This window comes from Podarcis erhardii (assembly GCF_964252035.2).
Source record: "Podarcis erhardii genome assembly, chromosome: Z".
Classification (NCBI taxonomy): domain Eukaryota; kingdom Metazoa; phylum Chordata; class Lepidosauria; order Squamata; family Lacertidae; genus Podarcis; species Podarcis erhardii.
In genome coordinates, this window is record NC_138504.1 from 46,741,233 (window position 1) to 46,755,008 (window position 13,776).

Genomic DNA, 13,776 nt, shown 5'->3' on the forward strand with positions numbered 1-13,776 from the left:
GAAATCACAGGCGCGCGCACTCACAATCCAGCCCATGGAGGGATCTCCACTGGAGTGAACCAGCCCAGGCGAGGTAAACCTTGCCAACCCCTGATGTACAGGAATGAGTGGAGTGTTCCCAGTATTTGCCAATATTACTCTCTCATTCAAGGGAGGAAGACCAAATCCAACAGCTATAAGAATACAACTTCCCCATGCATATCCTATTCCCTTAAAGATACAGAATAGTATATTAGCTTCCACCTTAAACCCAAGCATATATCAGCAATGATGGCTAAGTAGAAGCTCCATCTTCAGAAGCAGCAAACAACTAAATACCAGCAGCTAGAGTACAACCATGGTAATGGGCTATTCCTTTTGCATCTTACTTTTGGACTTCTTGGAGGCATCTGTGAGATACTACACTAGAAAATCTGATCCAGCAGGGTTTTTCTATCTCTAGATCATGTGTGGGGGCCAACCATGGGCTCCAGACCTCTCTATCAAGCTCTCAAAACTCTCACTGGGTCACACTTCACAAACCCTGCTTTGCACACAAAGTGTTTTTACCTGGACTAAATGCGTTTTTGACCTCCAATTAGGGCTGGCTGATTATCAGCTTCTCAACATTGTAATGTATCACCAGCCAAACATTGTGATATAGTGATACATCGGAATGTTGAAAAGGGTAGAGAGGAACAAGTTGCATCAGGCCCGGGCCTTGGCGGGAGCAACGAGTTTCACATTGGCGCCTTGCGAGGCCGGGGCCAGTGCAGCTCATTCCTCTGTGCACATGGGCATCTGGTGCTCCGAGGGTGAAAACGAGCTGCATCAGCTCTGGCACCTCACAGCTTGTTCCTCCCTCAGTTTGAGGGCCCGAGCGTGATGGAGCCTTCACCCAGCAGTATATTGCAGGTGAAGGCACCACCATTCCTGAGTCAGGAGCAGCCGCAGATTCACCCATGATATACCGCTGGGTGAAGGCAACATCACACTCTGGTCCTGAAACTGGTCCTGGGCGATGTATTGATACATTGATATTGCCACTTGTTTTCCTGGATGGGGGAATAGAGGGGGCCTACTTGTTAAAGGGAAAATATACATCCATTGTTTCATCTGCTTTTGCCCCTGGCCTGCTCAGCAGTGGCATGTTGCTCTCAGAAAGTTGCCCAGAAGGTAATGTGGCTCTCGGACTGAAAAATGTTCCCCTCTCTTGCTCTAAGTAGGTATTCTTAACCCTGCAAGACTTCCTAGAATGTCCACCCTGCCCTTCCCTCAATCTCTTACTATCAAGCATGGCTTGAATACATTTTTATCAGAATGACATAATCCATGTACCTCCTTTTCTTTCACTTTTACAGCAAGGACTAATCCCTGGATAGTTTTGTCTCGTTTCAAAGCATTTATCTTTTCGACAGAAAGCTCCATCTCTCGTTCATGAAGTTCCTTCTGGAGTGACTGAGGATTAAAAGTAAATGCATACAGTTATCCTTTTTCAAGACACACATTTTGTATATTAAGAATAATTTCACAGGCATCAAGAAAGAGCACAGCTCCTCACTCAGGGCAACTGCAATCTGGACCACATAAGCTTTGCCACAAGCCTTTCACTGTTGAGATAGGAAATCGCTACCTGGGCTGGGCCACTTCATGCTATGGCAGTCGAGGTAGGGGGGTTCTGTAGCTGAATGTTCCTGCACTCAGAAATCTCTGTATTCAGAAAACTAATGTGTAAGGGAGATGGCAAGGTTAGAACCCTCGCTGAGAAGCTTGTTTTCTAAGTGCATAGAATTTTGGATACACAGCAGCATTCTCTCATGTGAGTTCCCACCTCCTGCCTGAAGTGGCACAATGTAGATGCAGGTTGGCCACCATAAGAACTAGGCCTGAAGCTTTCCTGGCAAAGGTGCCCTATCCTGCATATATGCTGCTTACCTAATATTTTGTCAAGCACAAAAGGAGCAATCCTTAACATTTATAATGTGGTTAAAGCAACTCTTGCCTATTCTCCTACATTTTAAGGCTGAAATACAACACAGCCAAAGTGGGATTTCACAGAACTGTCCAGGGCAAAAGGTGCGGGGGGGGGGCAGTAGGATTGCTGTGCCATCCTGGCGCTGACACTGCAACTGGGCCCAGTGCCACTGCATGACAACAGTGAGACTGGCTTGGGATCCAACAGATTCTGAATCAGCTCAGTCCCACAACGCCTCCAGAATGCTGCACTGCATTCCGCAATGTTGTGGCATGTTTGCTGGAGGGAAGATAAGCATCTCACTGATGGAGTGATGAGAGGCCAGATTAGCTGTGAGAACTGAGCAGATGGATAGTGGTGCAAGAGTGATAAAAGGTGGAGGCTTTTTCCATGTGCTTCTCCACATGGCAAGACCCCAGGCCTGTGGAGATGGCTTAGGTGGCTTTAGAAAGGTGAGTGAGAGGTCTATCAATGTCTACTAACCAAAAAAGCTAAACAGAAGCTCTGTTTTCAAAGGCAGTACACCAGGCAACCACCCTGCTTATGGGCTTCCCAGCCACTGTGGGAGACAGGACGCTGAACTAAACAGACTCTTCATCCAAGCTCTTTTCACACAGCACATTAAGTGTGAAATATGCTGCCACAGGATGTAGCACCGGCCAACAATTCAGATGGCTTGAAAAGAGAATAAGAAACTGATAGAGGGATGATAAAGCTATTGGGCTACTAGTCATGGTGGTTGCATGATAGCTCCAAGATCAGAGGCAATGTGCCTCTGTATACCAGCTGCTGGAGAACCACAGAGAGGAGGGGAGGGCCATGGTGTCCCCAAAGGTATCTGGTTATCCACTGTGTTTATGATGAATATTAAGCAGGCACCTTCACTGTAGAGTTTTTGGCACCTCCTAAAAACTTGCTTCTTTAAACAAGCCTACTCAGACGTGTATGTCTGACATGCATGTAACTTGACTTTACAATGTATGCTGTAAAAGGGACGCGGGTGGCGCTGTGGTCTAAACCAGAGCCTAGGGCTTGCCAATCACAAGGTCAGCAGTTCGAATCCCCACAATGGGGTAAGCTACTGTTGCTCGGTCCCTGCTCCTGCCCACCTAGCAGTTTGAAAGCATGTCAAAGTGCAAGTAGATAAATAGGTACCGCTCCGGTGGGAATGTAAATGGCGTTTCCATGTGCTGCTCTGGTTCGCCAGAAGCGGCTTAGTCATGCTGGCCACATGACCCGGAAAGCTGCCTGTGGACAAACGCTGGCTCCCTCGGCCTATAGAGCATGCAACAGCAGAGTCGTCCGCGACTGGACCTAACGGTCAGGGGTACCTTTGCCTTTACTTTTAAAAACTTGCTTCTTTAAGCAAGCCTACTCAGACATGCATGTCTGACATGTAATTTGACTTTACAATGTATGCTGTTAAAACTGATTATTTTATTTTGAAGACTATCACAATGAAAGCAGGTGTTAAAAAAAGGTTACCGGTAGCTTTTAATTTATATTAAACAACTTAAGATGTTTTGACGATTAAGTGCTGTATAATAAGTCCTGATATAAAAATTAAAATAAATAAATAAAACAATACTTATTTCTACTATTTATGTTCTGTTGTCCTGCAAGCCTCCAAGGTGGCTGGTGGTTAAGTGAAAACTAGTGTGTAACAGACGTAAGATTAAAAGGCAGAAGGCACGTAGAAAGGACAACGCCGGAAAATATCCACTCCTCAGGCCTTCGATGCCACGGGTGCAACAGGTTACTCCAAATGGTGCTCTGCAGATGTGTGCTACCTAGCATCTAGGGTCCTGAGGCATGTTTTCATCTCCTAGAGAGTGGTATGTCTCCTCATGTGGACAATTTATTCTTTCTGGCTCTTCCAGGTGATGGAAGCAGAGGACTGATGAAGTCTCTGCAGGCAGCAGGGAGACAGTGGGACAGGACGGGACAGGGGACACTGATGAAAATGTCTGTTCTCCAAGCATTCCTGACTATGGGCCATGCTGTCTGGGGTTATTTATAATCCAATAAGCATCTGGAGGACTGCAAGTTCTCCATCCTGACCAATGCCTGACAAAGCTTAAGAACACACACTGCACTCCTTGCAAAAGCTTTTACTATTGGAAGCTCTCTCCTTGGCTAAAAACTGTTTGGAAACAACATGAGCTTCAGCTCCTACTCATGATAGAATAAAAGGACACTTGCAAAGGTTGTACCTGCCAATACACAACAACTAGAAATGAAAATTCAAGACGTACCGCAATCTTTTTTTCCAAGTCATGTTTTGCATTGTAGAATTCTGTTCTGAGAGCCTAAAGGAATAAAATAATCCAGTTTTCACTCCAGTGTCAATTATTAGCTAGGTAGACAGCTATCAGGTTCTTTTACTTCCAATAAGAAAAAGCATTATATGTGTGAAATTTACATAATTAAAATATACATCCCGGGAGACCACAAGGATTAATATTTGAAAAATCTGGCTTTTGTGCACAAGCATAGCTATGCTTCCCCTTTTAACTCCCTATATTTGTTAGGCAGGATGTCCACATGCAGACACCCAATTGTGAGAGGGTAAGCTGAGCAGGTGTTATAGCTACAATATACACCCCACCTTTACAGAAAAATCAAGGGAGGTTGGAAATCACACTTTTTATGATAAGAGTGTTTTAATCATCTTACTGTTTTTAATCATGTAAGAGGCTGTAAGATCCTGGACATAAAAGCAGGATAGAAGTAATTAAATCAAGTCAGAAGTGCCCCATATGCGTCCATAAACCCAAACAAGGACTGAGCATGCACACTTTCCTCATGCAACTAGGGAATTATTATGACATATTTACACAACTATTCCTCTAAGGACCTTATGTGATTGTACACACACACACATATTTTTTCCTTACAACTCAGGAAAGGAAGTTAGGCTGATAGGATAGTGACTGACCCAAGGTCACTTGGTGAATTTCAGGGCCGAGTGGGGATTTGAATCCAATGCTCCCAGGTCCTGTTCTAACATTCAAACCAATATACCACCTGGTTCTGTGGTAGCAGAATGAATTATGCACAAAATAGCCCTTTTCAATAAAATAAAAACTATCATCAATATTTATAAACCTCTTTTCACCATAGAAGCCAAAAAGTACCGTATTTTTCGCCCTATAAGACACACTTTTTCCCCTCCAAAAATGAAGGGGAAATGTGTGTGCGTCTTATGGGGCAAATGCAGGCTCCTTGGCTTCAGCGATAGAAACGCGAAGCCTCCGCAGACTGCACTCCAGAGGCTTCGCGTTGCTTCTGCTGAAGCCAGGAGAGTCTGCTCTTTAAGGCTGGCGGTGGGGGAAAGCAGCGCTTCCCCCATCGCCAGCCCCAGAGGATGGGGGGCAGTGGGAAGGCGCGCGAAGCCTTCCTGCTACTCTCCAACCCGGCTTGGAGGCTGGAGGTGGGGAAAGCAGCGCTTCCGCCATCGCCAGCCCCCGAGGATGGGGGGCAGTGGGAAGGCGCGCGAAGCCTTCCTGCTACTCTCCAACCCGGCTTGGAGGCTGGCAGTGGGGAAAGCAGCGCTGCGGTGGGGAAATCATATTTTTTCCCTTGATTTCCCCCCCTGAAAACTAGGTGCGTCCTATGGGCCGGTGCGTCCTATAGGGCGAAAAATACGGTAGTTTACAGATCAACCAAAACAATATGGTACTTAAAATAAAAAGGGCAGGTGAAAATGTCAGTTCCATAAACAGGCATAAGTACAGCTTACTTAAGACACCTGCTGAAAAAGGAAAGCCATTGTCAAGCACCTGAAGTTCAACAGTCAGGAGGCCTGTCTGATCTCAGCTGGGAGGCAGTGTCGCAGAACTTGGCATACAATATTGAATGCATGGCTCCTGGTGGATACAAACCATATATCCAAGGACCACTAACAGAGCATCCCTCAAAGATATAAGGAATCAGAATGTCTGTGGGCCTTGGAGGCGGTGTATTTGTGTCAGCAACAAGTTTGCCTCTTGCTCAGCCAATACAAAGTGCCACCTTGCTCTGCCCAATCCCCTCTCCTGCCACCCACATCGAGTTTAGAGGCAAAAGAAAACTGAGCTCCTCATTTGCATCAGAAGGGTCTATGTATGGGTTGGTTTAAAGATGACTCCTTTTGGACCCTCTCTGACCCTCCAAATTAACCAGCTTTTCAGCAACTTATGACTTTCAAAAACTACTAGCATTGCAATAGAAATGACCATAGAAGCAACAGGTACACCAGTGTGGTATAGTATTTAGAGCATTTGACTAGGACCTGGAAGACCAGGGTTCAAATCCATACCTGGTCATTAAGCTCACTTAAGTGACCTTGGGCTAGTCACTGTCTCACAGTGTAACCCACCTCACAGCTTTGTTGTGGGGATAAAATGGGGAGGGAGAAGAATATTACACAATATTGAGCACCTTGGAGGAAAGGTGGGATATAAATGCAATAATAATTAATTATCTACATTTCTGAAACTTGATGACAGTGTGACCCATGCCTTCGAGAAAGAATTCATTAATTGTTTTACATTGCTAGAAGCCTGGACCAATAAGAACCAAATGAGAAGCAGTTGAGAAAGTGAGCGAAGTGGCTCATAGCCTGGTGGCTATCCCCTGGTGTCCTGTTAAATAATAATAATAATAATAATAATAATAATAATAATAATAATAATAATAATTTATTATTTGTACCCCGCCCATCTGGCTGGGTTTCCCCAGCCACTCTGGGCGGCTTCCATAGAAACCAAAAATACACTAAAATATCACACATTAAAAACTTCCCTGAACAGCGCTGCCTTGAGATGTCTTCTGAATGTCAGGTAGTTGTTTATTGCTTTGACATCTGATGGGAGGGCGTTCCACAGTGTGGGCGCCACTACTGAGGAGGCCCTCTGCCTGGTTCCCTGTAGCTTTGCTTCTCGCAATGAGGGAACTGCCAGAAGGCCCTCGGCTCTGGACCTCAGCATCCGGGCAGAACGATGGGGGTGGAGACGCTCCTTCAGGTCTACTGGGCCGAGGCCGTTTAGGGCTTTAAAGGTTAACACCAGCACTTTGAATTGTGCTTGGAAACGTACTGGGAGCCAATGTAGGTCTTTCAAGACCTGTGTTATGTGGTCTCAGCGGCCGTCCCCAGTCACCAGTCTAGCTGCCGCATACTGGATTAGTTGTAGTAAAGTATTTGTAAAATGTAAAGCATTTGACTAGGTCCTTGGAGCTCAGGGTTGAAATACCCACTCAGCCATGAAGCTCACAGGGTTATCTTGGGCCAATTGCCTTCTCTCAGCCCTGACTCACATGGCTGTTGTGAAAACAAAATGGGGAGGGGGAGATGCATGTATAACACCTTGAGGCCTTGGAAAGAAGGTGGAACAGAAAGGTAAAGATAAAAACAAAATAAGGGGGGAAAGCAAAGAGTATCTGCAGAAAAAATTGCAAAAGTACAGTCTGTATCAACTCAGCTTACAGACTGCTCCTGTGCTCAGTGGAAGTCATGCTTTAGATAACTGTGGGAAAACAACAAGGGTGACAAACAGGGTCTTCTCAAGGGATGGCATTCCACCTTTCTACCCTATTGATAGTCCTCACCTCCAGCTCCTTCTCTTTCTCAAGCACTAAAGCACCAGGATGATCTTGGATTTTTTCTTCTGACAAACTCTCCTCCAAAGATCTATTTCCGGACTCTGCTGCTTCCAAGCACTTGATTAAAGCTTCTTTATTTTTCAGGGAAAGACTCAGTTGCTCAATACACCTAAAATTACAGAAACAGAACCATGATGATGATGACATAGGCAGAGCAGAAGGGAAAGACATAAGATCCGATTGATACATCTAGTCACTGAATGGACTTACCATAACTTGTCCCCACAACAAGCCCAATGAAAATGAAACAAAAGCAAGAGGCATTAACAGAGTTCAAGGATATTCCAGTCAGGCAAAATCACTTGGAATATGAAGGAAGGTCAGTAAGGGGTGTAGTCAAGGGAGATCGGACCAATTTGACAAAATGAGTACTCATCTATAATAACAGCCTAACCTGTCCTTTTCTTCAAGCACTGTCATCACATCCAGATCCTTTGACTGCCTATTTGTAATCAAAGAAAGTTGCTGTTCGGCTGCAAGTCTTAGTACTCTCTCCTGCTCCGTCATTGCAAACGCTTTCTCTACTTCTTCCTTCGCCACCTTAAGATCCTGTGCTCAGAAAATAAGAGATGCATGATGAACCAACCATTCACAGCCAGTGAACTTTTGCAATACTTTCTCAAGCAGTATTGACCCACCTGGGCTCATTTGCCCAGCAAGGATCACTACTTGTGGTGGAATTTAATATGACATGCACTTTTCTGCACCACAATAGACTTAATCACATACAAGAGGTAAAGCCCTGAGTAAGTTACAGCTACATACTTGCATAGGAAAGAGGAGAACTATTCATAGGAGCTCAGAAGAAAATGAAATGCAGGAAAGTACAGAGGGTGATAATTACTTTGCAGCCATTCACCAAAAACAGTATTAGATAATATAGACATCCTGGTACAGGTCAGCCAATTAAGACATTTGTTGTGAGAAAATTCTCCTGATGTATTCCAATTCAACTGCTTAACATTGCAATCTGCCTTTGATGTTCTTTTGTTCAAGGAGGACCACCTTAAAGACAGTTACTGACAGTCTTCAGAGGCTAAACTATTCCTCCACCAGCTTTTCTATATTACCAGTCTGCGGGCAAATGGGGTCTCAGCCAGCATACCTGATGGAACTGGTAGTTAGCTGCCAAGGACACAGAATTGGCCTGTACCTCCATGGACAGCTGTGAGTCCAAAATGACTCCCAGGCTGTGTACCTGGTCCTTCAGGGGCACAGTTACTCCATTCATGACCAGGAAATCCCCAACACCTGCTCACCCCATCTCCCCAAAACAGTACTTCTGTCTTATCCTGAGATTCAATCTCAATCCATTAGCTGCCATCCAACCTCCAAATACTCACACAGGACATTCAACGCATTCAGTGGTTCCAATTTAAAGGAAGTAGTGCTAGGTATCATCCACATACCCAGCCCAAACCCCTCCGATGATCTCTCCCTGCAGCTTCATATAATGATAAAAAAAACAAGGGGGAGAGGACGGAGCCCTGAGATACCCCACAAATGAGCGCCCAGGGGTCTGAACACTCACCTCCCAACACCACTTTCTGGACTCAAACACAGAGGAAGGAGGGGAACCACTACATAACAGTAACCCTCAGCTCCTAACCCCCCTAACATGGTCCAGAACGGCACTAGGTCTGGGCGATATCTGGCTTTCAATAGTGTGATATATCAGCAGCTAAACATCATGATATATTGATATAACTCAATAGCGGAAATAAGGCAGGAACTACACAGAGGCGAACAGGACAATGTCTTGGCAACTGCTACTACTTAAGGGTCTAAAACTGTTAAATTATATTATCAATCACCTCAATATGTGTGAGGCCTAGCCATAAAACATATTGTGATTTGCAATATATTACCAGGTCAAATATTAGGAAACAGTTATCACGATGTGAAATTCAAACTAGTTTTGCCCTAAAGGACACCATGGTCAATAGTATCAAAAGCGACAGAGATCCAGCAGAACCAGGAAACAGCTTTCACCTCTGTCCTAGTCCACCCAAAATCATCGACAAGCACGACTAAGGCGGTTTCAGTCCCATGATGGGGGCTGAATCCCAACTGTAAGGTCTGCATCTTCATGTGCCTGGAGTTGCTCAGCGACCACCCACTCAATTATCTTTCCCAAGAATGGAAGAGTTGAGAGTGGGCGATAATTGGCCATAATGGCCAGGTCCAGAGATGGTTTTTTAAGAAGTGGCTTAAAACCACTTCTTTAATGGGGTCCGGAAAGACTCCCTCACAGAGAAAAGCATTCACCACCCCACAAAGCCGATTTCCCGGCCCTGCAAGATTCATAGCGTCCGAAAAACCAAATCCCTCCCCTCCAACCTTTTCAACATTACTGTAAAGTGCAACGGTGTGTGTGACTCAAATCAGGCATTCAGTAACCTTGCCACCACTGGTGCTCTGCTTCCCCTGCATGACTAATCATTGCAGTCAACAAGGGTGTCACCTCAGCTGCAGTAATTGCCAGCTGACCCTATGTGCATATCCCAGTTCACCTTGGCTCATGAAGCCCTGGCCTCAGGGTTGGACCATAAGTCAGTCTGAACAACCTGTCACCACAAGTAGCAGCAGCAGCCTTAGTGCCTTGTTCCACTTGCCTTCTTTGAAACGCACCCCTGAACCCCTGACCTGCCTCTGGCACCTAAGAATGTTACTATGGCCTTGGTCCAGCCTCTTTGGACTTCAACCCAACCCCAACCTGTCCCAAGGGAGGGAAGAGACAGTTACATGTCCATTGTTCATCCTACCTCAGAGAGAGACTGAATTACCTGAGTTTTTTCTTACTTAGGAAAGTGAGGGCTTACTCTCAGATTATTACTGAAAGACAAGTGCTCCCCTACAAGATCCAGCAAAGTATAATAGCAGAAATCATAAAACCACCTGCACGTGCACTATGAAAACATATTGCCTTGCCTCCTCTAAGTGGCTTATCTTGCACTTCAAGCTTTCTTCCACTTGCTGGACTTCCTTATGAGCCTCTTCCTTCAGACGCTTGATTTCAGCATCACCTTGAGCCAAGCTTTCCACTGCTTTACTGCAAAGAAAAAGCACAGATCCTTTTAGAAATTTAGGAGAAGATTGTCACCAGACTTCACTCACTACCTAATAAATCAGAATCAGCATTACTATAATGTTATTACCAATATCTCAGCCTAACCTACATTGCAACATTTTGGTGAGGATGAAATAGGAAGGGAATTATGTACATGATCCTGGGCTTCTTGGAGGAAGTTTACTTGGTTATTTTAAAGTATTTATAAACAGCTTATTTTTTTAAATCTCTAAGTGGTGTAAAATATAAAAACAAAACAATATTTAAAACAAAACAACAACATAAAACTGATAAAATAGCAATATAAAAACAAGCAAAGCAGGTATTATTCAGGGGATTCAAAAGCTGAAATAAAGATCTGTCCCTCCACCAGATGGTTTATTTCTTATATGTCTGTCTGGATTCCTGGTCACCAATGGTGATTTGTTCAGGAAAAGGCTGGCTCAAGGACAGAGATCCTATTGGCGAGAGAGGAAGATTTTTTGAATGTGGCACACAAGTTACTTACATGCAAAGAGATATGCCAGCATATCAATGTTATTTCAAGAAACTTGATTCAACTGTTTTAACTGGCATTGCATAAAGAGAAAAAGTGTACCTCTTTAATAAGAGTGACTTTCCCAGTACAAAAACCAAAAATACTAGCCCTAATCTAGTGCTGCCATATTTTAAAGGGCAAAAAAAGAGGACGCATTTGCAGACTTTTAACTACAGATCGCTTTGATGACTTTCATTTTAAATACCCCTACAATATGTAGGCTATAGAAGCTGTGATATATTGCTGGCAGCAATGTTCTTAACTTTCAACAAAATAATAATAATAATAATAATAATAATAATAATAATAATAATAATAAAAAATATTGCTCCATCACTTGTCACATGAAAGTATTTGGCCTCATGTTCACATTTTTGTGAACATAAGCGTGCACAGAACAATTTATTAAACTGTTTAACATGTACATATGGACTCTTCTTAAGGGCAGGCAGATGTTAACTCTTGCCCTCCCAGACTCCTTCTCCATGATTGTCTAGCTGACCTTTTAGTTCAGCCACAAGAGAAGGGATTTATACAATATTTAGCTGGTTTAAGATGCTGTTCTGTTGTGATTCTGTGATGCAGACCAGCTTAGCCAGGTGTCTTAGATCTCAGTCTAATGCATTAGGAAAATTTTCTTGGGTTACTGTAAACAAAAAAAATAAATGGACATTTTGCCAAATTTTAAAAATCCGCCCAGACAGAAATTTTAATCCTGAAAATGAGAACCTGTCTGGGAAAAAGAGAACATATGACAACCAGACATGAAAAATATAGCGTGTCTTGGAAAAAAGGGCATATGGCAACCCTGCAGGCTAATCAAAGACTCCATCTGGAATGCAGACTGCACAGGGTAATCTCTGAATAGAAACCTGGGAGAAAGCAACAACTGCTAAAAGAGCATGACACCTTCAAAGGAGGGCTACAAGCAAAGGATGAAAAATGAAGATGACACTTACGAAGCCTTGATGAGCAATCGCTCTCGCTCCTGCAGTTCTCGTTTCAAGCTTTCCAATTCAACTTTGAGTTCAATGTTCTAGTAGAACAAGAGAAGAAAAATAGTAGCCACCTCAGCTCAGGAAAACTTGAGAGTCTCACCTTCCCAGCATCTCACCCACCACAATATCCAATTTACATTAAGTGACTGGGGAATGAAACATTTACATGACTTTATACCTCAAAACAGTCAAACAAAAACAAAAACAGTGGATCCTCCAGATATGAATTTAATTCGTTCCAGGGGTCCAGGTGCACCCTTAAAATTTCGTAAGAAGAGGCACTGCTTCTGCGCACATGCATGGCGTGACAGAGCGCTTCTGTGCATGTGCACACGACGAAACCACAAAGTGTACAGTTCCGGGTTTGCCGCGTTCGCAACCCGAAAGTTACATTACCCGAAGGTAACGTAACCCAAGGGTCCACTGTACTCATCTGTTTAAAACAAGGGCAGGGAAACCTTTCTCAGCCCAAGGGCCACATTCTAAACAATGTTCCACGGGGCAGATGCCAGTGTTTCATGGAGCCAGAGACAAAATCAGGCAGAGCAGAAAATGCATATTTAACCTTTATACAGTAAACTAGTTTTTACGCATTTTTACCAGGCAAAAGCGCTCATGGGGAGAATTGAACAGAGTTGGTGAGTGGCATGGCCTGGGAAGAATAGATAGTTTGGAGTGTTTTCAAAGGCCAGATAAAGAGGTCTAGAGGGCCACATTCAGTCTCCAGGTCTGAGATTCTCCATCCCTGGTTTAGGAGAGATGACTAAATGCAAATTTAACACAATTACATCCAATTCTTCTAGAGTTACTGTAAATGTACTCTGATGCTGGAAATTTGACTACAACCTGTGAAGAGCTACCAGGACACAAAGGAGGATACCAGCCAAAAACTTGGGAAATTAGAACAAGAGGTAAGGCCACTCTGCAAACAAGTAGGGGAACATCAGACCTATCTCTCTATGTTAGAATTGCGGAATAGGGAGAGTAACTTAAGGATAAGGTCAGTGCCAGAAGTGGAAGAAGGCAACTTGGCTGAGTTTTTGACTAAAGAATTTTCCAAGTACTGGAAATTAGAGGAAAAGGACTTTAAAATTGTATCAGCTTTCAGGCTTGGAAGACTTATAAAGAAAGAGAAGCCCAGAGACTGTTTGATAATATTGAGGTCAAAGGAGGAAAGGGACAAGATTCTGGGCCTACACTACGGAAAGTCACTGGACATTTCGGACAAAAGAATTGAAATTTACATGGACATTCCTAAACAACTGTTGGACCTCAGATCTGACTATTTGGAGCTGACAAGATTGTTAAGGAACAACTCAATCATCTTTAGGTGGGAATTCCCCCAAGGATTATCTTTCACCTTTAGAGGGAAGAAGATTAAAATCAGAACATTGGAAGATAGAGATAAATTTCTGAACTCATACGGAGAGGACCTTCACAAAGGAATTGATCTACTTCCAGGGCCTGAAACACCAGAGGTACCTGCACCCTTGGATCCCGAAGATCCAGCGAATAAGGTACCACCCCCAGAAAAATAACCAGATTTATTCAGGATGTCTCTGCAACTTTTGAG

The 13,776-nt window shown here is 43.8% G+C and overlaps 1 protein-coding gene across 5 annotated transcripts in view; it reads right to left on the reverse strand.

Annotated features, from left to right (window-relative positions):
- CDK5RAP2 (CDK5 regulatory subunit associated protein 2) overlaps nt 1-13,776 on the reverse strand; it is a 144,891-nt gene that overhangs the window by 109,261 nt on the left and 21,854 nt on the right. For all 5 annotated transcript variants that reach the window (XM_081847424.1, XM_081847425.1, XM_081847422.1 and 2 more), the window contains exons 5-10: nt 12,165-12,241; nt 10,529-10,649; nt 7,992-8,146; nt 7,544-7,706; nt 4,210-4,263; nt 1,318-1,437 (exon numbers count right to left, since the gene is read on the reverse strand). In XM_081847424.1, the coding sequence (XP_081703550.1) occupies nt 1,318-1,437; nt 4,210-4,263; nt 7,544-7,706; nt 7,992-8,146; nt 10,529-10,649; nt 12,165-12,241 (690 nt within the window). The remainder of the gene's footprint in view (nt 1-1,317; nt 1,438-4,209; nt 4,264-7,543; nt 7,707-7,991; nt 8,147-10,528; nt 10,650-12,164; nt 12,242-13,776) is intronic.